Source organism: Orcinus orca, chromosome 8, assembly GCF_937001465.1.
Source record: "Orcinus orca chromosome 8, mOrcOrc1.1, whole genome shotgun sequence".
Taxonomy (NCBI): Eukaryota; Metazoa; Chordata; class Mammalia; order Artiodactyla; family Delphinidae; genus Orcinus; species Orcinus orca.
Genome location: NC_064566.1, coordinates 7,426,647 through 7,448,583, shown reverse-complemented (window position 1 = coordinate 7,448,583; position 21,937 = coordinate 7,426,647). Strand labels below are relative to the sequence as shown.

At 62.4% G+C, this 21,937-nt stretch overlaps 1 protein-coding gene across 5 annotated transcripts; it reads right to left on the bottom strand.

The window, feature by feature from the left end:
* Positions 1-995: 995 nt before the first annotated feature.
* Positions 996-21,495, bottom strand: ATG2A (autophagy related 2A). 5 transcript variants are annotated; one of them, XM_049713062.1, is made up of 41 exons: positions 21,198-21,495; positions 18,954-19,116; positions 18,670-18,822; positions 18,427-18,529; positions 17,894-18,029; positions 17,648-17,746; positions 17,263-17,359; positions 17,010-17,174; positions 16,765-16,905; positions 15,993-16,230; positions 15,764-15,908; positions 15,573-15,665; positions 14,968-15,126; positions 14,617-14,860; positions 14,171-14,267; positions 13,889-14,045; positions 13,070-13,212; positions 12,850-12,989; positions 12,607-12,764; positions 11,993-12,143; positions 11,657-11,880; positions 11,472-11,552; positions 11,168-11,274; positions 10,988-11,080; positions 9,262-9,332; positions 8,962-9,038; positions 8,251-8,421; positions 7,984-8,110; positions 7,682-7,848; positions 6,764-6,972; positions 6,362-6,497; positions 4,720-4,920; positions 4,413-4,514; positions 4,244-4,328; positions 4,015-4,150; positions 3,857-3,929; positions 3,601-3,683; positions 3,244-3,365; positions 2,948-3,102; positions 1,770-1,922; positions 996-1,673 (listed from the first exon to the last, which is right to left on the bottom strand). In XM_049713062.1, exons 1-41 carry the CDS (start codon positions 21,366-21,368, stop codon positions 1,437-1,439), a joined length of 5,763 nt encoding a protein of 1,920 aa, XP_049569019.1. In that variant the 5' UTR covers positions 21,369-21,495; the 3' UTR covers positions 996-1,436. The 5 variants fall into 5 exon arrangements, with proteins under 5 accessions (XP_049569019.1, XP_049569018.1, XP_049569017.1 ...); XM_049713061.1 differs by having other exon boundaries at positions 7,682-7,896; positions 8,257-8,421; XM_049713060.1 differs by having other exon boundaries at positions 7,682-7,896; positions 21,198-21,494.
* Positions 21,496-21,937: the final 442 nt, after the last annotated feature.

Below are 21,937 nucleotides of genomic sequence, written 5' to 3'. Positions count from 1 at the left end.
AGGAGGGGCCACCAGGCACACAAAGGAGGAGTTAGGGGGCTTTGCTGACACCCCAGCACGGTGAGGGTTCTCTACGTCCATGCCTCTTAACCTGGGCCTCAGTTTCTTCACAGGCCCTCCCATCTCAGCCCAGTGCTACTGGGGAGCGGGGCGGGGAGGGGCATGATCAGAGCAGCCCTTTCTTCCTTGTTCACAAGAAACAAGGTACGGGCTGTTGGGAGAGGGGGTGGACAATAGCAATTTCCCCATCCCATGTGAACTTCTGTGCAAACATCACTGTCAGGACCCCTTCCAGCCAGAGTGCTGCCCCCGGCGCCCCTCCCCCTCCAGCGGCCTGGAGCTGGGACCCCAGGGCAGAGGTTCCAGTCACCTGAAGAGCTTCTGCTAGGGAAGGCAGCGGCAGCCTTCAGAAGGCCCAGCCTTCCAGGAACGGCATCACTGACCCTCGTGGTCCCTGGGTCAGCTGGGCAGGGATTACCGGGAGGGACCTGAGGCTCAGGGACCAAGGGCGTGGCCTCAGGTCACAAGGTCAGAGTCTGAGCCTCCCAGGGGCACTCCACAGCCCTACCCTTTACTCTGGTCCAGCGTCCTCCCAGCGCACCTCACACCTGGCCCCAGGTAGGGTAGGATCCTAAGCTCTTTCAGTCATAGGGCCAAGAAACGTGGTCTGGGTGAGGTGGGCTTCAAGGACCATTCCTCCTCCCCCCTCCACCCCATGCCAGCCACGCCAGAAGTGGGGCCAGGGTGGTGGTCCCCCGGGAGTGTGGCGAGGAGCCCCCGGCGTAGCGGCAGGGGAGCCGAGGGAAGGAGCGCAGAGGTGGGCAGGTGACTGGGTAGGTAGGAGCGGTGGGTAGGGTGGTGGTGGACTGTTAACCTGCTGAGTGGGCGGAGAGGCTGTGGCAACCTCTGGTGGTGACAGGGGAGGTGCTGGGTGCAGAGGTGGGGATGGGCGAGTCACGGTCAAGGCTGAGGCTGGGCAGTGCAGGTACACAGGATGGGGGGGCTGGCGGTGGGCGGTTTATTCCACGGCATGCAGACACTGACCCACACACTCAAGGAGCTTAAAAATACATTGAACCACGAGGTGTCCATTCCCCCGTCTCCCCCCGAGACACAGAAAAACGCTTGGCTGATCCAAGAGCCTCCACCCTGGAACAAGGCAGCAGTGTGGGCCCGGGGGTGGGGTGGGGTGGGGGCAGCGTCCTTTCTCTCCAGAGGAAAAGCGCAGAGGCAGGGCCGAGGGCCCAGGCAGGGAGGCTCCACTCTCACGGTGATTGGCAGTGGGTGCGCCAATCAGGGTCCTTCCCAGTCCCTCCCCTGAAGGCCTGGCCCGTCCAGCTGTGGGCCCCAGCTCTCGGGAGGCGCGGGAGCAAGTGCCACTGGGCGGGCTGGGCGGGGTGGGCAGGCCGCGCCCTGGGGTCCCGGGCGCCTGGGGCTCAGTCCCGGGCCTCGTCCAAACGCCACTTGAGAGCGTGGTCCTTGTGCGCATCAGGGAGGATCTGGTTGCGCATCCCCCCCAGAAGGCTGGACGTGGCCTCTGTGGCTAGGATGAGGGGCTTCACCACCGTTGGGGGCAGCTGGCGGATCACGCCCCCCACAGCGCCTGTCAGCCCCTTCTGTTCATGGCCCCGAGACGCCACCTCGCAGATGGTCTGAGCTGTGTCCAGGATGCCCTGCGGAGGTTGGAGGTCAGTGCCGGGGTCTCTGGGGGAGGGCCGGGGGGGGGGGGAGGATGGGGAAGGAATGGGAGCAGGGCTGGGCCTCGTTACCTCTCGAACTGTGTCGTAGGCCTTGGCCACGCCCTCCCGAAGGTCGGCCGGCTGCTGGCCCTTCCGCAGCCTTCGCACAGAGCGCTTGTCCTGCAGGGAGCGCGAGATGGGCGCTGCCGGGGACAGGATGTCATACACCGTCTCGGCTGTGGCCTGGGGGAGCACGGCGGGCACCAGATGAGGAGAGGGGGCCTAAGCACCTACGACCGGGTGGGAGCCCACCCCCCCAAACCCTGCGTTCCCCGCATCCATGCTTCACTGTGCTGCTCCTGGGGTCCTGCCAAGCTCCCACCACCCAGGCCAGGGGGCTGCAGGTGGACTGCATGCCTCCTGAGGGGACTCTTCTAATGTCCTCTGGACCCACCCCTCTCCTGTTGACCACCACACCCGGCACCCTGCCCGCCTGTGGGTGCCACAGATGCAGCCCGAGCTCAGCGCACGACCTTCCTCCTCCTGCTCCTTGCCAGCTCCAGGGGCGGCCCTGGCGGAAGCCTGGGTTCCCCTGACCCATCCCCACAGATCACTAAGCCATCACTGAGTGTGACCCTCTGCCCGCTGGTTCCTCTGTTCTCTCGCCCCCAGTGTCACTCCCTCCCCCCCAACCTCCTCACCTGGCTGTCCTACACCCCAGCTAATGCCTTGGGGGTGGCCCTCAGATGCCTGCTGATCCCTCCAGCCTCCTCTCTAGAGACCCTGCCCCCACCCCCCAGTGCATCTGCAAGCTCACTCCTCACCTCCGAGGACTGGCCACAAACGCCTTCGCCTCCTAGGACTGACCACAAACACCTGCCTGTCGGCCCCCTCTGCTCCAGAACCCAGGGCACTCAACTGCAACTGCTCACAGGATAACCCCTGCCTTCCCGTCTGGGCCTGGCGAAGCGTGAGGCCTGACTGAACCAGGGCCAGTCTCTGGGCCTGTTTCTTTGTCGGTAAACAGAGCCAGCCCCCTTCCCTCCCCTTCAGGACACAGCCATGACCAGAGACCCAGTGGGCTCTAAAGCCTGGGGGCACTCACCCTCCCACATGGGAGCCACGGTGGGCCCCAAGCCAGTCAGTCGGCCTCTTTTCTCCGTGACTGTTCCTCGAAAGATACCACATTCCCAGGTGGCCTACCCTCGGTAGAGCTTTGGGGATGGAACTGGGCCCCTGCATGGCCTGGACGCTGGGGGCCCACTCACCTGGATAGCCTGCACCAGCCGGTTGCTGAGTTCTAAGGCGGCTGAAGCTGTGGATGAGCCGAAGGAGGCAGCCCCCCGCTGCAGCCCCCGCATGAGGCGCCCATCCTTCCTGTACTGCTCGATGGGCAGCCACAGCAGGTCCCGGAACCCTTGGACTGGGGGACGGGGTGGTCAGAGATGCCCAAGGCTGCCCCCACCTACCCTGCTGTGGGAACTCTTCCACCTATTCCCAGTAGCGGCTTCTAGGCTGCCCAAGAGTATGGCATTTTCAAGAGCCCCCAAAGTCAGATACTCACAGAGCTGGACAACAGAGTGCATGGGGCCCACGCCCCCCAGCAAGCCAGGCAACTGGTTCTTCCGGATGTCCTGCAGCCACTCGTTGAGAGCATAGCCCAGCACCTTGTCCACACCCAGGAGCCTAGGAAGGGGAGAGAAGAGGAGGGTGGGGTGGGGCAGAGCCACACGCTGAGGGGTCACAGGGCCAGGAGGACCCAAGGCACCCCAACACTCCCCACGGCTCCACCCAGCCCCGTACGGAGGGATTGACTGTGGCCATTTCACAGAGCAAAACTGAGGTCCCAGAGGGGTGATGTCTTGGCCAAGGCCACAGCCAGGAACAGAGAAAGGGCCCTGAGAGAGGCCTGGAGGCTCACCCATGCCGGCAACACAGGCGCTTTAGCTTCAGCTCGGAGCAGTTGAGCTGGGCCAGGCCTATGAGGAGGCCTGCGAAAGTGCCCTGGGGAGGGAGGAGGGGTTGGAGTTTACGTGATGGGACCCAGGGACCCGGCCAGCTCACAGGAGCCACTAGAGGCTGACGGTAGCCGACAGTGCCTGGACACAGCCCTGGCCCCCTGGCCTCCAAAGAGCGAGCCACACCTGGGCAGAATGGGGACCTGACAGCCCGCTTACCACCTGGTCCATGGTGACGTGCTTGCCGTGGTAATCCAGCCAGATGGGCACCTCGGACGTGAAGCGGAACTCCCTGGGTGGGGAGTGGGGAAAGGGGTCCTGTGGTCACTGGCCTGATCCCTGCAGCCTGGCCCGGGGCCCCCAGCCCAAGGCCCTACCTGAAGTAGATGGGCTGCTGCTCAGCAGGGGAGGCGCCGTGTCTACCGCCTGCGGCCTCCTGGGAGCTGGTGGTCTCCACACCCTCGGGTTGCCCTTCCTGGGGGCCGCTGGGCTGGACTGGGGTCTCAGGGTGAGCTGGAGGAGAGGCGGGGGACAGGCCAGGGATGGGCCCAGGCATGGCTGTGCGGCAGGAGGCCCGGACCCTCCCCTCCCTGCCCAGCTGCTCACCTTCAGTGGAGGTCTCCGCCGGGACCACAGGGTTGATGCTGGCCGCCAGGCTGGTGAAGAAATCCCTGAGGAAGAGTAGAGCATCCTGCCGGGGGAAGGAGCAGGTCAGCTTCAGAGGCCTGGAGGCAGTGGGCTCACCTCAGGCTCTGCCCCCACGCAGCCCACTCACCTGATCCACGTTGAGCCGCAGGGGCAGCAGTGAGACGCGGAGACAGCACTCGGGCCCACCCAGGTTGGTCACGGGGGCCACGTGCAGCGCTTTGATCTTGAGCTGAAGGCAGAGGGTGAGCTCAGGCCCCCGGCCCCCACTGCTCCCCCAGTTGGTCCTGCACATGCTGTTCCCTCAGCTAAGCCCGCCTGGGCCCCGCCCCCCTCCCAGGCTCACAGACACCCGGGGTCTGTATGTGTACATGCATGTGTGTGCGCGCGAGCATGCGTGTGCCCTGCTCGGGGTGGACCGTGCGGAAGGCCTGTACCATGTTGGAGTGGGTGCGCCGTGGCATCCGCTCACTCGTGTGTAAATACAGGAATTTGTTGATCTGGGAGGAGGCCAGCCGGTCTCGGACCTCGAGCTCCTGCACGATGAACACCTGGCGGGACAGCGGCTGCTCCTCGGGCTCCTCGCCGGGGGCTACGGGGCCTGGCTCTGCCGGGTACACCTCATGCTGGAAGCTTACCTGCGGGGCGGACAGAGGCCTGAGCGGCAGGCAGGGCTGCACAGCGAAGGGGGCTCACCCCAGGCCCCTCCTCTCCCAGCCCAATCTCAGTCCTACAGCGGCTGCCACCTGGACGCCTCCACACAGCCGTGCCACAGGCACTTCAGACGCCCCACGGCCACGATGAACCCTGACTGCCTCCCGAGAATCCACCTGCCCCCGATCTCCCAGCCTTCCCGCCACCCGAGTGGCACCTGTCCCCCTATGACCCTAAGTGCAAACGTTGGTTCGGTCCTCCCGCTGCAATCTCTCTATCACCACAGCTGTCAGTTTTGCTTCCTGAGAACATCTCTCCAGTCCCACCGCACTTCTGTCACCGCCACAGCTGCACCTGGTCTCGGAGCTGCCGTCACCCATCCCCTGCCCGGCCCCCCTGCTCGTCCCCTCCAGCCCCTCTCCACCCACCCAGAGGGATCTTTGTAAAGCGTTTGCCCACCCACCTGGCGCCCTGCAAACTCCTCACTGTGGCCTGGCGAGGCCGTGCTTCCCCCTCCAAAGCCCGCTTTCGGCCCTTGCCCTTGACCTGGAGTACACTGGCCTCTCTCCTGCCCCTGACAGGTCAAAGCCTCCCTCACCGGCGGGTTCTCGCCCCAGCCTTGTCTCCCCCTCACCCGGCGCTGGCACTGGCTCCCCGGCCCGTCGGGTGTCCGAGGAGCCCCGGCCACCACTCTGAAGCACATCCCCGAGTCCTCTCAGCACAAGCGCCCTTACCAGCTCAGGGAGTGGGTCTGTGTGGGCTCACTCTCAGTAAGCGGCACTTGACCTGCACAATTTCTCAGGTCAGCCCGGCCTGCTCTCTCCCTCACGCACATTCAGTCCAGCAGCCCAGCCCGTGGTTCTTTCCACCGTCCCTCTAGTAAAAACCAAAACCATCCGTGGTCTACAGGGCCTTACGCGGCCTGGTCTGGGTTGGATCTCTGGCCTCGCCTCCTACTGCCCTCCTCCCTCCTCAGCTGCAGTCTCGCTGGCCTCCTTGCTGCTCCCGGGACACGCGAGGGATGCTCCCAGCTTGCGGCCTTCACGCTGTGCCCTCTGCCTGAAAACCTCTCCCTGGCTCACTGTGGCCTCACATCTTTGTGCAAAACGGCACATTTTCACGAGGGCTTTCCGGCCCTCCCCAGCACTCCCTGTGCCCCCTCTTGTTTACGTTCCCTGAGTGTTTATCACATCTGAGCGTCTGTATATACATAGTCTTACTGGGCTCCCTCCACTATGATACAAGGGACAGGAAGGCAGGGTTTCTGTCTGCTTTGCTCATCGCTACATCCAGCATCTGGAACAGCATGGCAGCAGCTGACCTAGTACAGGAGCAGGGGCCCGCAGGAGTTCCCGTGGAGTGAGCGCTAGCTGAGCAGCAGGGACACGAGGGCCTGTCCCGGTGCCCCACCCCGGCTGGCCTCACCTTGCTGAGCTGGATCTCCATGAGGACGTGGTGCTGCCTGCCACTGCCCCCCTGCGCACGCCAGGAGTTCTGGGGCCGGTTGGGGCCGGAGCAGCGAGAAGGGGAGCTCCTGGGGCCTGTGAGGCCTGCTCTTGCCCTGGGAAGAGGAACAAGGGACACGCTGACTCAGGGGAAGCCCCTTTCCTCATTCCCTCCCATCACAGCAGGACTTTCAGCCTGGGGCAAGAGACCCTCTCCTGGGAGGTAGGCGGGGCAAGGGAAGAGGAAGAGTTAATAAGGCCAGAAGGTGAGGATCTGGCTCAAGGTTACCAGCTGCTGAGGGTCAGAACTGGACCCCAGCCCGGGCCTCATCTCCTGGGGGCCCCACTGCCACAGCTGCCACCTGCGCCCTCTCCTTCTCACCTGTGTCCGGGATGGGGGCCAAAGTCTCGGCCCCCATAGAGGTGCCAGACGAGGGAGACCTCACGCAGCACCACACGACTGCTGGGCACTGGGAAGTGGGCAGGTGCCCGCAGCAGGTCTGTGCTGCCCAGCGGCTGTGAGAAGTGCCCGTCCTGCACTATGATGGGGTCTGGATGCAGCTGTGTCACCACAGGCTCCCCATCTTGGGGCTGCAGGAAGGAGGCCAGGTGAACATATAGGCCACAGCTTTCCGCAGTCCAGGCCACCTGTTTATCCCTCACGGGCAATTATCCTGAGGAGCCCGAGTGCCCCTTGCTCCTGTCGGCCCTGTCAGGTCTGGCTTGCGTGTGACAGTGAGTCTGGACGTCATTCCCACTGGCACTCGGGGGCCAGGAGGCCAGCACCGTTGCAGCCAGGTGGTTCTCCTCATTCTCCCGCTGCCTGCCCTGCTCCTATCCCTCCCTACTCTTATTTATTTATTTATTTATTTTGCGGTACGCGGGCCTCTCACTGCTGTGGCCTCTCCCGTTGCGGAGCACAGGCTCCGGACGCGCAGGCCCAGCGGCCATGGCTCACGGGCCCAGCTGCTCCGCGGCATGTGGGATCCCCCCGGACCGGAGCACGAACCCGCGTCCCCTGCATCGGCAGGCGGACTCTCAACCACTGCGCCACCAGGGGAGCCCCCTCCCTACTCTTGAATGTCCCAGTCCCTCTGCCCAGGACTCCATGCCTTGTCACTTCCTCTGGAAATCCGTCAACTCCTTCAAAGCCCAGAGTGAGGGCTGCCTCCCCAGGGACCCAACCCCACTTCCCCACTGATACTGACCACCTCCTGCCTCTCTCACAGTGGGAGCTCTAGAAGGGCCTAGAACTGAGCCACCCTCTTCCAGGCCCCTGCCCAGCCTGCCCACCACACACCAATATGCCCAGGCCAGGAGCGTCAAGGATGCAAAACTCATCGCTGTCCAGAGTGTCTCCATCCCCCTCCTCTTCCTTCTCCTCTTCTTTGGCCTCTGAGTGGGACCCCAAGCTGCCAGTGGGGGCCCCAACCAGGGGCGAGGGGGGCTGGGCCCCACTCCGTTCACCTGGGAATAGGTAGACTGACACTGGAGAGGCCTGAAAGAAGGGGCTCCCTGTGGGGGAGAAAGAGGCTGGCTTAGGGCGATGCCCGATGTGGGTGTCTGATTGTGTCTGCTGGCCGCAAAGCAGCCTGAGCCCACCTGAAGCCTGGGCCAGCTCCCGCAGGCTGCGCTCCGTGTCCAGGAGGGCGTCGGTCAGGTCCCGCTGGTTGATGAGGGCTGTCTCCACTGGGGGGCATGAGGGCAGGGAGGCAGGGCTCTCCGAGAGCTGCGCCAGGCAGGGGAGGACTGGTGAATGCGTGTCAGGAGGGAGGGGGGCCCCAGGGCTCCCCCATCACCAGGTCCCTGGCGGCCATGGCGGGGAGGGGGCTGGGCAGGGCTCTGGTGGCCTGTACGGCCAGGCCTCACCTGTACCTTCTGGCCAGCGATCTCCGTGGGGCTGGGGGGCCGGGGAGGGGGGTGCAGGTCGCCCTCACTCATCACGTACTGGAGCAGGTTGACCAGCAGGGCGCAGGAGTCAGCACAGCTATGCACGTGCATCACATTGTTGGAGCAGCGCAGCTCGAAGAGTGGCTGGCTCTGCGGGGTTGGGGGCGGGTATCAGCCTGGGTTCTAGCCCCACCAGACTTAGACAGGACTGGGCCAGGTCTCCCCTGGGGCGGTCAGCCTGGGGCGGTCAGCCAACTACCCTTTGAACACATGGGCAAACTGAGCCTAGAGAGTAAAAGGGGCTTCGCCCAGGGCCGCCTGAGGAAGCAAGAGTGCACTCCCGCGTGAGGGACTCTGAGCGCCGTCTCCAGTGGGGCGGGGCCTGGGATCTCCCTTTTACAGATAAGGACACTGGAGACCCAGAAAGGCTGACTCCTGAGGCCCTGCTTTTTCGTGGCTACAGCTGCCCTCTGCTGGCAGGGTTCATAGGGAGGGATGTCCACCAAAGGTCTGGCCCTTCCCAGGAGGGCCACTAACCACAGGGAAGGGCTGTCAGTGACTGGGACCTGAGCCCGGGCCCAGGGAGCAGAAACAAAGAGACGGTGCGTGGGGAAAAGTGATCCCCCGAAGGCTCCCTTGCCCCGGTCCCTGCTCTGGCTCTGGGGGACCCTGGGCGACAGCCACACTCACCAGTTTGTCCTCAGTGCTCCCCTTCCAGGTTTTGATCACGAGCTCCAGAAGGTCGACGTCCAAGACACAGACATAATCTGAGGCAGAGGCAGGAGAGGCTCCCGTTGCCTCCTCCTACCCAGGCCCCGGCCCCGCTGCGAGAATCTAGGGTTTGTCTGGGTGCAGCCCTTGTGTGCGTGCACGTGTGCGTGGGCGCTGAGGACCTGGCCAGCAGCTGGGTGAGGACAGCGGGCTGCTCTGGGTATGGCCGGGGGCCACAGCCCCTCAGACGGGAGGGAGCCCAGTCCAGGCCCTGCCCACCTCGCCGCAGATCCAGGGTCTCCATGTCACACTTGTCGGACAGGTACAAGGCGGAGTCGTCGAGGATGAACCTGGGGGGGAACGGGGCTGAGAAGGGCCGGGAGCCACTGCAGGTGGCAGCTCCGAAGGAGCTGGCAGGGGTGGGGCTCGCTCATAGAGACGGGCAGCGGGGGCACCAACAGGGGGTCCCAAGCCCACAAGAGAAGACTAGTGCTGGGTCTTCTCTGGCCTCGGTGTTCTTGTCTGTACAGTGGGGAGACTGGGCCTGGAGTCTTGTACCACAGGCCCAGACAACAGGCACTCGAGGCAACCGGGCAGCATTTCTCTTTCTCCAAAAACTTCCAGCTTCTCCACCTCACCTGGGCCTCATAGCAGCCCTGGGAGGGAAATGTCCTGTTTTCCCCCTACAGCCTGCATTGTTCTTTTAAAATAAGTCCTTATTTTAATGGCAACCTAACATAAGCTCCTTTCAAATATTTAAAAAATATAGTTAATCCCGAATTCTGACAAAAGCACCTTATACGGTCAGCCCTCCATATCTGCAGGTTCTGCTTCTAAGGATTCAACCAACCGCGGATCAAAATATTTTTTTAAAAATCCAGAAAGTTCCCAAAAGCAAAACTTGAATTTGTCATGCGCTGGTAACTACTTACATAGCAATACATTGTGTTGGGTATTATTAAGCGATCTAGAGACGATTTGAAGTACATGGGAGGGACTTCCCTGCTGGCGCAGTGGTTAAGAATCCGCCTGCCAATGCAGTGAACACGGGTCCAGGAAGATCCCACATGCTGCGGAGCAACTAAGCCTGTGTGCCACAACTACTGAGCCTACACTCTAGAGCCCGTGAGCCACAGCTACTGAGCCCACGTGCCACAACTAATGAAGCCCGTGCGCCTAGAGCCCGTGCTCCGCAACAAGAGAAGCCACTGCAATGAGAAGGGCACCACAAAGAGTAGCCCCCTGCTCGCCACAACCAGAGAAAGCCCGCGTACAGCAACGAAGACCCAACGCAGCCAAAAATAAATAAATTAATTAAAAATATATACATATGGGAGGATGTGCATGGGTTATATGCAAATATTGCACCCTTTTATATGTGACTTGAGCGCCCCTGGATTTTGGTATCCACGAGGGGTCCTGGAACCAATCCCCTGTGGGATACCAAGGGACAGCTATACATCTCCACCCTGTCTTTCCTATGAAGCCACACGGAGATGCATACAAACACACCCCCAAAAATCTTAAAAAAGAAAAGAAAAAAATATATAGTTTTATATCTATATATAAATATTGTACTATGGCATTTCCCCATATTTGTCAATGTTATTCTTAAATTTGACTTTAATGGTTGAGTGGGCCATGTTTACTGACTGAGGTCATAATTTGGGGGCATTTAAGTTGTTTACAAGTTTTGACTATTTTGAATTATACTACAGAGGCCTTATATTCTACCTTTCTTATCCTTCTAGCCTAAGGACAACCACCAGAAGTGAGGTGATCAGGTCAGAGAGCTCAAACACCTTTAAGGCTCTGATTTGAAGGTCTGACTGACTCTGGGAAGGTGAAACCCAATCTTGTTCCCCAGGGAGGGATCACCTAAATGTCCAGAAAGGCTCAGACTGACCTGAGGATATACAGCAGGTACACAGGACCCTGGGGGAGTGGCAGCTGCAGCCAACTTGGGGTGGGATGGACGGGGAGCTCGGGTGGGGGAGCCGCATACCTGAGCAGGAAGGTAGAGGTGTCCATGACGATGTTGCTGGAGAGGGTGAAGGTCTCAGCAGTGACAAGGACACGTACAGGGAGGTAGAGGGGCCTGGAGGGGTGGGCCACATTTGGGTTGGGGCAGGCTCCTTACACAGGGGCCCCAGGCCCTGGCCCCCAGCCCCCTGAGCCGGGGTACCTGTAGTCCACGGCACAGGAGAACAGGTGTACATGTAGGATGGTAATGACCGTTGGAGGCAGGTAGCCCAGCACTGGGTCATCCAGGACATCTAAGAACTCCAACAGCTTTGGGGGCCAGAGTGAAAGGGACAGGGGAGGAGGGGGCCTCTTTCTTCCTCAAGCCCCCCAACCCCAGCACAGCTCTCCAGTTGCTGCCCAGCAGCTGTCTGTCACACCCTTGCCCAGGGGCTGCACCCAGAAGTCGGCTCCGGTCCAAGGTCAGCTCTGGCCCAGCCCACGCCCCCCACGCGACCCTCCCTCACCTGGGAGTGCCAGCTCTGCTCCGGCAGGGCCATGTGGTGGCGCAGGGTGGCTCTGTGCAGCCGCAGTGTCACCAGGAACTCCTGGGGGCAGGGCACAGTCAGGATGGCGGCAGCCCAGCGTTCCAGGCACCAGGGAGGCAATGGCCCTGGCCAAACAGGTGGGCCAGAAGCAGGCGTGGCTGTACCTTGACGTTCCTGTGAGGGTCCAGTTGGATGCGCACCGCGGTGGACAGCATGTGGGGGCCCCGGCCCTGGCCTTTGCGGCCCACGCCTCCTTGCTCAGTCATCCCTTCCTCCGACGGGTAGATGGTTCGGGCCAGCTGGGCCGGAGGAGCAAAGGTGGGCAGCTCCAGGCGACTGGGCAGCAGGTAGTCATCCACAGCCGCTGAGGAGGCATCTGGTGAGCCCCCTGCCAAGCTGGCTGGTCACCCACTCCATCCAGGGCACATGTCCCTCCCGAAGGAGCACCCCTCCCCATGTACCCTAGAGACCCCACGGCGACTGGCCGCCAGCCCTCACACCTCGGTGGTACAGTGTCGCCTTTTCAGCTTCCAGGCAGAAGTAGCCGAGTCCCGGCTGGCCTCGGTACTGGCAGACGCTGAAGATGGTGCCTTGCTCCACGTCCAGCACCAGCTCCCCGTGTGTGGCCTCCAGCCGCTTCCCGCACTCGTCCTGCAGGCAGCGTGTGGCTCAGCCTCACCAGCTACACTCAGCAGCCCCCACACCCTCAGGGCGGAGGGCGCCTCTTGGAGCCCGGGCCTGACTAGCGTCGGCTTCAGCCCCTACCCAGAGCGCGGGAGGTCCGGAGCAGCACCTTCTCTTTTGCCAGAGGGGAAGGGTCATTCCTGCCCTGTCTATCTCCGAGCATCAGATGGTGTCCATTCGGGCCCCTGGCATAGTACCGTACGTACAGCAGGTGCTAGTAAGTGGCTGACGGGGCGTGATGGGATGGGTTGGGGGGCATGGGTGGGTCAGTGGGTGGCGGGTGGGTGCTACTGGCTGGACAGGCCGCACTCGGCCCCCGGTGGGGCCTCTGTCTCCCACATTCCCCACTTGGAGCTGCTCACACCGGCCTTGTTCTCCTGCCAGTGGGGGCTCTGGAGTCAGGGGCTCACCTCCCCTGGGCTGTGCTCACCTTGGTCTCACAGTGGGCCGTGATCCGACCCTTTAGCACCGTCACCAGTGTAGAGAAGGTACTCTGGGAGTGAGGGCTCTGGGACTCAGGGGCAAGGCGCTGGGGGGTGCCTGATGCCCCCGCTGAGAAGTGGGTGTCCTCGTCGTCCGAGTCCGAGTCTGGGGGGAGATCAAGGAGCCGAGTGGGAAGGAGACCTGGGAGGGCGGCCCCGGCCCCAGGGCCCCACCAGGGCGCCCCTCCTACCCAGCTTGAAGGCAGACTTGCACATCTTGAAGCTGTCGTGCCAGAAGCCCGAGGCATCTGGGAAGCCAGAGGGGCGAGTGGCAGGCGCGGGGGTGGGAAGCAGGTCTGCGGGCTCCCACATGAGCAGGTCGTTGTTGATCCTGAAAGGGCAGTTGGACCACGGCGGTGAGGGAGGCCCGGCCCAGCCCCTTGCCACCCCCTGCCCTGCCCACGTCGCCACCTGTTGTAGAGGCTCTCGTAGACCTCCTTGCTGGGCAGGAAGACGTGCGCGCCGGGCAGGACCACTTCCACGCTGCAGCGGGACAGCGCCAGGGCCCGGCTCTGAAAGGTCCTCATTTCCTCAGGGTCTCCAGGAATCACCATCTAGGTGTGGGAGCAGGGAAGGGGATGCGAGAGATGTCAGGGCCTGCTGCCGGCCTTAGAATCTGACCCAGGTCTGCTTCCTGAACTCCTATCATTCATTCATTCATCCACATGAGCCCTTCTCTGCTGGGATGTATGACAGCCATCTTGTCTGAGGCGCTGACTGCATGCAAACCCTGCTCCAAGGGCCTCGTTCAGGTTAACCCCTTCATCCTCACGACAGGCCCATGAGACAGGTCATTATACCCACTTTCCAGATGAGGAAACTCATCTGTAGGTAACTCTCCAAGAGGTTAGACAACTTCCCCAGATGACACAGCCACTGAGTGGCAGAGGCTGGATTCGAACCCAGGTCGTTTGGCCCAGAGGCCAGGCCCCTAACTACCTCTCACTCAACCCTCATCACCTTCAGAGAAGAGGATCCTGAGGCCCAAATGTACCCTGCTGATAAATGGCTGATGGGACAGGTCATGATCTTCCCCATCGAGGGCCCGTGTCCCCCAGGCGCCGCCCTCACTCTTGGGCCCCCTGAGACTCCCCACTGACCAGAGACAATGGAAGAAGTGAAATTCTCACTGGTGCTGGTTCACATTTTCTGGTGCCCCATGTGGTCTTGTCCCCCTGACCCAGCGCCACCAAGTGGCTCCCGTGAGACCCAGAAGGCCTTGGACCTCACCTCTTCCGTCTCGTACATGGTCCTTTTGGAGGAGAAGGGGGAGGGCTCAGGCTCCCGAAGCTCGCACAGATTCTCGGCCGACAACTCCAGCTCCTCTCCCTTCTCCGGGGTCACTTCCCACTGTGCGCCGAGCTGGGGGTTCAGGGTCACCACTACCCTGCCAGGGCACAGGCCTGTCACTGGCCTGCAGGGCCCCCCAGCCCCTGGTCCCAAGTGGCCTCCCACTGCCCTCAGTAGCAAAGCCCTCCCCTCCTGTCTGCTCCTCCCAGAGCCCCAACTTACTGGGGCAGGAAGTACTTGTGCCCAGGGCTCTTGGGATCCAGGGCTTTGGAGACCCGCAGGCAGGGGACAGGTGGCTTCTCTCCGTCTTCGTAGGTGACTGGACGGGATGGGGAGGGATGGGGGGTTGTCACTGCCACCTTTCCCCATTTCTTCCTCAAGGCCAGGTGGGTCAGTGGGAGCACCCCCATGACAGCTGTGTTTTATTGTGTACAGACCCGTGCCCTCCCTCGCGCCCACAGTCTGCAGCAGCCCAGGGATAAGCGGCCCACTCTGCCCGCTGCCCAGAGGAGCCCTGGGATACCCAATGCTGGTGCCTCGCGAAGCAGATGAGGTCTGGACCAGGGTCTGCCCCCATCGTGACCCAGCCCCTTCCGTGGCCCCAAGCCCACCTCTCCTAGAGGCCTGAGCCCCCTGCCCAAGGGGTTGTCTCCTGGGGGGGCTCTTACCATGGAGGTCGGAGCAGGTGAGTTCCAGGCGGGTGGGGGCTGGGGGGCCAGGCCCACTGCTCAGCTCTGACCGGAACTGGGGCTCAGTCAGCTCCAGGCGCAGCTGCTCGGCCCGCACGGCCCCGCCCACCCAGGGGTCCCGCTCAGGCCGCAGGTCAGCAATGGGGAAGCGCAGCTGCAGTGTGGCCCGGGGTGCCGAGAGCCGTACCACTGCATGCTGCTCAGCTGCTGGCGGGGGCTCTGTCTGTGGGGGGGGGAGTCAGAGCTGCTGCTAGCCCCCCCGCCCCCACCCAACTGTGGCCGAGAGCCAGAGGGCCCACGGCTGCTCTCCACCCTGGCTGCGCCTCTTACCAGCAGGCCAGCCGGCTGCTCGGGAGGGGGTGTGGTGGCCTGGTACAGCAGGGCAGCGAGCCGGTCCAGGGCCCCCAGCTCCACATCTGCCTGGAAGTCGGCCAGGTCCAGGGCCAGTTCTGAGTGACAATGGCAGGCAGTTGGGCGCCGGGGCCGGCTCTGAGGGTGAGGGTGCTCAGGTCAGCGAGGGCTGTGGGGTGGGTGAGGGCAGGATGGGCAGGGCTCCCCTTGAGCAAAAACAGAAAGGACACAGAGCCCCCCAAAGCTGTAAGGAGAAGAGCTTGGGTGAGGAACCCAGGGGACCTTCGCCGCCTGCTCGGGGCAGACAACCATGCCCGTTTAACGAGAACCACCCAATACTTACCACCTCCAGCCCTGGAGGCTGGCAGGGGTTTGCCAAGATGAGCCAGGAGAGGGGCTAAGAGAATGGCATGTATATGGCCCGGAAGTACTCGAGGGCTCCGGGATGGGGCGGTGTGCTCTGGTTTGAGCACAGGTAAGGCGGGTGGAGGGTGGGAGCAGGGAGGCACCAGGGGAGGCCGGTGGGGGGCAATACACCGTGGGAGACAGCGAAGGGCCCCTGGGCCTGGAGCAGGGCGGGTTACCTTGGGCAGCCGGCGCAGGGTCTGCGTGTGGTGCAGGTGAGCACAAGGCTGAGCTGAGGCCTGGGACCGCAGGCTGCTGGGGAAGCTCAGGACCTGGGACGGGACAGGGAAGACGACAGGGTCAGGCCGAGCCCCCAAGCCCACCCTCACCTCTAGGCCCTGCCGTGCACACACTGGCTCTCAGCCCTCACCTCTGTGTACTCGGGCTCCGGAGTGCCCCTGGGCCACAGACACTCCAGCACCTCGAGCTGCCCGAAGTGCACTTCCGTGCTGGTAACCCGCCGGCCCCTGCTTGTCCTTAGCTCCCAGGAAAGCTGCACAGCGGCACCCGTTAGCCTACGGGAAGAAGCTGGGCATCAGAAGGTGGGCTTCAGGGGCTCAGGGAGTCCCCTCTAGTTCAGGCCCGCCTCGGGCTTGTACCGGACGTGGCTACAGGGACAGGCCCTCTGGAAGCGCGGTCGGAGATGGCAGAAGTCATGGGAGCCGAAGGACCCATCCTTGGTGGCATCGAACTCCGCAAAAAAGTGGGTGGTGAGGTCAGGTGGTCCGGAAGACGGGGCAGATGTCTGAAGCAAGGTCAGGGTCACACCCCCCAAGGTCATCTTCAGCAGCGAGTCGGGGCGCAGGGTGTTCGATGGGGGTGCAGGGGCTGTCTTGCCTGAGAGGACAAAGGCTTCACCAGAGGCTCCCCAGAGCTCATAGGCATCCCAGGTAAAGTGACAGTCAGACAGTGGCCTAGGGGCCAGGAGAAGCCCTGGCCTAGCTGGATCGTGACTCTGGCCAGGGGCTTGGCCAGGCAGGGGTGACGTGAAGCCTTATTATGCCAGACACTGAGTCCAAGCTCAACTCAACCCGCTCAAGGAAGCTGGAAGAACTGGAGGTGACGAAGCACTTACTACCTGACACGTGCGATCTCTCAATAAACATCAGCTCAAACGTGCAGCCTGGCAGGGTCAGATCTCATCCCTTTTTTATGGAAGGGGAAACTGAGTTTAAGTGCTCGGCCCAAGGTCTCTAACTCCAAAACCCAGGTTCTGTCCATCGCACCGCCACCTCCCCTGAGCGTTTCCCACGGAACCAAGTCACCAACGGTGGACCTCCAGGCAGCGCTGGAGGCCTCCCACATGCACGTAGCAAAGATGACACCGGCACCAAGCCTTCTTCCAGCTCTTCCTGCCCCTGGAGAACTCACCGGTTGGGGGGCCCTGAGCAGAGAGCCGGCGGGAGGCCATGTTGCTGTGCACAGAGGCGCCCAGGTCTACATCGGAGAGGGAGAGCTCAGACAGGGCCGAGGCCACGCTGCTTGTGAGGCCCGCCATGGAGAAGAAGAGGTCTGTGGGCCAGGGGAAGGGGGTCAGAGGCAGCCGGGCTCGGCCCCCTGACTCCTGCGCCCACAGTAGACACCCCGCCCATTGCTGGCTCTGGCTCCACACCCACCAGTGCTCTCCAAGTTGACAAGGGGGTTCGAAAGGGGGTCTGAGCTGAGGGGCTCAGCTACGGTCCCCGCCTGCAGCTGCTGATTCAGATCCTGTTCAATCAGCCACAGATCGTCAGCACCTAGTGGGCGGCTCTTGTTCAGCTTGTCGACCAGGCCCTCGGGGTCTATGGGGGAGGACAACTCCTTGTGTCAGTCCAGTCTGGCCGGTGCCTTCCCAGCCACCCCACTCCCTGGACCGCCCAGAGGTCTCACCTGCAAGGCTCAGTGCGCCAAGCAGTTCCTGAAGCTGCTGGAGCTGCCGTGGGGTCAGGAGCAGGTGCAGGGAGCCCAGCTGCCCACACACCTCCAGCTGGGGGTGGAGGAAGCAACCATGGAGCCTACACCAGCCACTGCCGCCACCCACGTGCCCTCACCCTGAGGAGGTAGGACGCCGGTCGCCAGGCTAAGCTCTGCCACCAACTAGCTGTGTGACCCTGGCTCCAACTTGACCACCCTGAGCCTCAGTTTCTCCACTTGCCTAGAAGGCAGTAATTTCCCCCACTCAACGACCCCGCTCTGTCCCAGGGAAGATCAGCATTGCTGAGGAGGATTCTGAGATGGGGCATAATCCCTCCTCCCCAGGGGCCTGGAGACCCACCTTGGGGCCTGGGAAGGCCTCATTTTGCTTCAATTTCACCGTCAGCTCCAGGCACCCTGAGCAGCTGCCAATCTGCAAGGGAGGCTCTGGGGGTCCTTCCTGGGAGACAAGAAGACATGGGAGGGGAGGGGTTGAAAAGATGCAGCCAAAGACGGTGAGAAGGGATGGAGAGGGAAAGATGGGTCAAGGGCCAGAGAGGACAGGGATTAGAAGGAGAAAGAGACGGTCGGACCAGAGTCGGCCCACCTGTGGGCGGAGCTCCTCGAAGTGCAGGCGGACCCCCGCCAGCTGCAGCAGCTTGTGGAGGAAGGCAGGGGGCTGGTGCACGTCCACGGGCGGTGCCTGGCTTGGGTCTCGCACGGCCTCGTCGCAGTACTCTAGTCTGGGGAGTGTAGGATCAGCTCCTGCCCAGGCCGCCCTCTCCCCACACAGCATTCTGTTCTAGGAGTCTGGGGTTAGTGAAGTCTGGCCTGCGGAGCCGTCCCATCATAGCCAGGCCATCCTGGACCTCCATGGCCATTGCTCCCCAGACCCTCAGCGTGTCACCTGACCCCGGGGGCCCAGCTACCCTAGGCCTCTACCACTTGGCCCCGGGACACCACTCCAGGCTCACAAAACAGTTCGCCGCTCGCTGCCCTGGCCACAGCCCAGGCCCACCCAGACTTGCCCTGACACTTCCCAGGAGCCCAGGCTGGGGGTGCAGGTGGGGCCAGGGCCACTCAGCAGCCCCTCGCTCCCCCTCTCCCTCACGCCAGCGCCCCCGCTCAGCCCGCCCCTACCTTTGCACGTGGGCTTCCACGGCCACGCCACGCTCCCCAGCACCGGGCTGGTGCTCTACCCTCACGACAGTGTCCAGGAAGGTCACCTTGATCCTTCGCAGTACTGAGAGGTGGGGAGGGGTCTCAGGTCAGGCAGGCAGCAAGGGCCAGACAGAGCTTCCCTGTCAGGCGGCAGGGTGCTGTCTGAGGCCTTTGCCCTGCGGGCCACGGAGGGGCGACAGTGGCCGGGCGGGGCCTGCTCACCAGTCTCAATGGTCTGGGCAAACATCTCCAGTCCTTCCAGGGGCTGTGGTGGTTCAGAGGGCTCGGGCAGCCCATCCCGCAGGCACTCCTGGGCCAGCTGCATGCTTGTGGTCATGCACGAGGCCCAGCTCTGTGAGTCGGCAGCCCCTGGCCCTGCAGGTAGGAAGAAGGTCTCAGGGCCGGCAGGCCCAGTCAGCTCCTGGGTGTCCAGGCCCACTCGCACCGCCTTCTCCTGCACCCGCACCCCCACCCCTACCCCTGCCCCAGCTTTGCTCTGTCCTCACCCGGGCCCTGGCGGGGCTGTAAGGTGAGCTGGAGGCCTGACACGTGCACGGTGCAGTGGTCGGTGAGCAGCGCGGCCCAGGGCACGGCCACCTCGATAGAGCCCACGAAGCCTTCCACCAGCTCCAGTGGCGACTCCATGGACTCCAGCACCTCATTCACAGACTGGGAGCAAGCAGGAGACAAAGCCAGCTCAGGGAAGCCCCAAACCCAGCCGTCTCGCTGGCTGCTGCACTCCTTGCCCGGCTGTTCCACCTCGGAGAGCACCCTCACTCCCCCTGTCCATCCACATGCTACCTACAAGATCCTACCTTTGCTCAACTGATCCCTACTCTTGGCTCAACTGATCCCTACTCTTGGCCCGCCCTACTACCATACAGTCCAACGTGCCCAGTCTTTCAAACCAGAGGAGGGCAGAGCTGAAGGACAAAGAGGAGGGAGCCAGGCAGAGGGGATGGAAGGCAGGGTTTCAGGCATGGGCACAGCACATGCAAAGGCCTGGCAGAGAGAGCAGCAGCCCACATTTACCTGGGCGAGCGTGGATTAAGGGGAGTGTCCAGGAGAGGCAGGCAGGGGGCTGACCTGAGCTGGAGGGGGCCCCCCAACTCCAAACACTTGGGGTAGCTGTACTCTCTCCGAGGCACAAGGCTAGAGCCCCTGGTGACAAATAGGGGAGCAGCCCCCCCACCAGTCTGGAAGCTCCCTGAGGGCAGGAGCCCACCTGCCTTCTCTGTGTGACTCCAGGTGCTCTGTGTGGTGCCACCCAGAGAGGGCCTCAGTGAACACCTGTTGGATCCGTGAATGAAATACGCGGCAGAGCTAGAGGGCCCACAGACATCGCGTGCAAATTCCTCACCTACAGATCCACAGATGGGGAAACCTGAGGCCTAAAGAGAAGGGACTAGCCTAGTCACCCAGTGTACTATGGGAACTGAGACTGAGACCCAGGCACTTGGCTTCTTTGGGGGTCTGCAAGGGAGAGGCTGCAGGCATGGCAGCCTGGAGAAGGGCGGGCATATTGGGAAAGCACTTGCATTCCACCAGGGCCCACCTCCTCCCTGGAGGCTGGGCAGGAAAGCAGCCTAGCTAGGAGCCAATTCAAATCCCCAACCAGAGGGCAGGGCGGGTGGAAGTATAGAAAGGCAGCCTAGAGGTCTGGGCCAGCCTAAGAGGCTGAAGTCAGAGGTCAGAAAAGGTCTCCCGCACTGGGATTCACAGGCAAGAGGTGCCACAAGTCTGGGCTCAGGGGTCTCCGCCTGCCCCACGTTTGCTCAGGAAGACCTGGTCTACCCTAAAGCCCAGTTTCTCCTGCCCAGACTGTATTGAGGCCAGGCACCCTGTCTGCTCCCCCAGAAAACTGCGAAGCCCCTGTCCCCATGCCCACCCCTGTTGCTCTGGACTGGAGGGTTGACCCAGTGCCAGCCCTGGTCTGGCGCCCCTAACTGGTGGCTCCTTTGCAACTTCCCAGGTCAGCTGAACCGTGAGACACAGCTCCTCACTGCCCCCAGCCGCAGGCCTCTGACCCAGAGCTTATTCCTCTCTGCTTCCCCAGCATCTCTCTCCTCTCTGCCTAAGGCCAGATCTCTCCACCTTTCCTCAAGGGCTTTCCTCTAGGTGGGGATGCTGATGCCCAAGCTCCTCCCCAAACACCCATTCAGTCCATCCCACTCTCCTAAAAGCAGGAAGTAGGCAGCGGTGGCAGTCACACAATGTGTTGATCAACAGGGGTGCTGACGCGGTTGTTGACATCCATATCCGGAGACGAACGCCACCCACCGAGCCAGGGTCGTGGGGTCAGGAGGTCAGGGCACCTTTCCCACAGGTGCCCAGAGCAGGGCCCTGGACCCCTGCCAGACTTCCCTAACCAGCTGTGTGCCCCAACTGTCACTTCCCTGGCCTGGTCCCACCAGAGCCCCCTAGTTTCCGAGGTTCCTCCTCACCCTCTCCTTAGCCCCTTGGCACCACGCTCAGCTCAGGCCCCCAATTTGATACACTAATTCTGGCATTCTCCAGACAAGCGACATCCTGCTCCCCAGCTTCAGTTTCTCCTCCTGTGAAGTAGAGGCAGGGGCCCCTTCTGTCCAGCTTCTGGCTCTGGAGGCGATCAGCTGACCCCTGGAAAGGGCCAGACGCCCAAGGCCTCTCCACTCCGGTGCCTGGTCCCCTAGTCCGACCCTTTCGCAGGGAGACTCAGGATGCTGCGCCCCCCAGTCCGACCCTTCCAGGGCTCGGGCCTGGATCCTCACCCAGATCTCCAGGTGTATATCCCGCAGGACAACGCTGCCCTTGTACAGATCGAGGCTGAGCTGGTCCAGGCTGAGGTGCTCCTGGAAGAAGTGACCCAAGTAGTGGTGCAGCAAGTAGCGGCAGACCCGCTCTTTCACACAGTTCGACCACGGCCATAGCCATCGTGACATCTCGGAGACTGCCGGGCCCGGGCCGCCTCCACTCGCCGGCCGCCGGCGTTCCCCGTCCGGTTGCGCTGTTCACTAGAGCCCCCGGCTCACCCCGCAGCTTCTCTTAGCGCCAGGCCGCACCCCCGGACGCCTGACCACGCCCCCACGCTCACTGCCATTGGTCACTGCAAAGGGCAAGGCCTACTGATTGGCCGCGGGGGCGGAGCCTTCAGGCGCGAAAAAGGGACTGGGCTCTCGGCAAGATATAGGGCTCCCAATATTAATTTACGCTTGCGTATAAATTCTGTGTGGGAGCACCTTTAACCTCTCTCCTACGGGCTCCGGGAAGGCTGTTGCTTGAGGTGCCAGCCCCTCTAAGGAATGCGCATGTGCTGACTCGTCCGACTAGTACTTGAGGTAGTTGGCGAGGATTTAAAGGGACAGTGTCCCATTAAACTTCGTAAAAAGCTTTTCGGAGGCATATTTAGTGTGAGCCCAGTACGCATCTCTAGAAACGATTAAGTGAAAACATTTGCATTTTACAAAACGCTTAACCTTCCGCTATCTCATTCAACCCCCACAGCAACCTC

Excerpts from the sequence above, each read along its gene's own strand:
- ATG2A (XM_049713060.1), bottom strand. The coding sequence starts at position 21,368 with ATGTCACGATGGCTATGGCCGTGGTCGAACTGTGTGAAAGAGCGGGTC. Across the intron at positions 18,030-18,426 it reads GTGGAAGCCCACGTGCAAAG|ACTAGAGTACTGCGACGAGG; the intron begins GTAGGGGCGGGC and ends TACACTCCCCAG. Across the intron at positions 17,360-17,647 it reads AGGCCTTCCCAGGCCCCAAG|CTGGAGGTGTGTGGGCAGCT; the intron begins GTGGGTCTCCAG and ends CTCCACCCCCAG.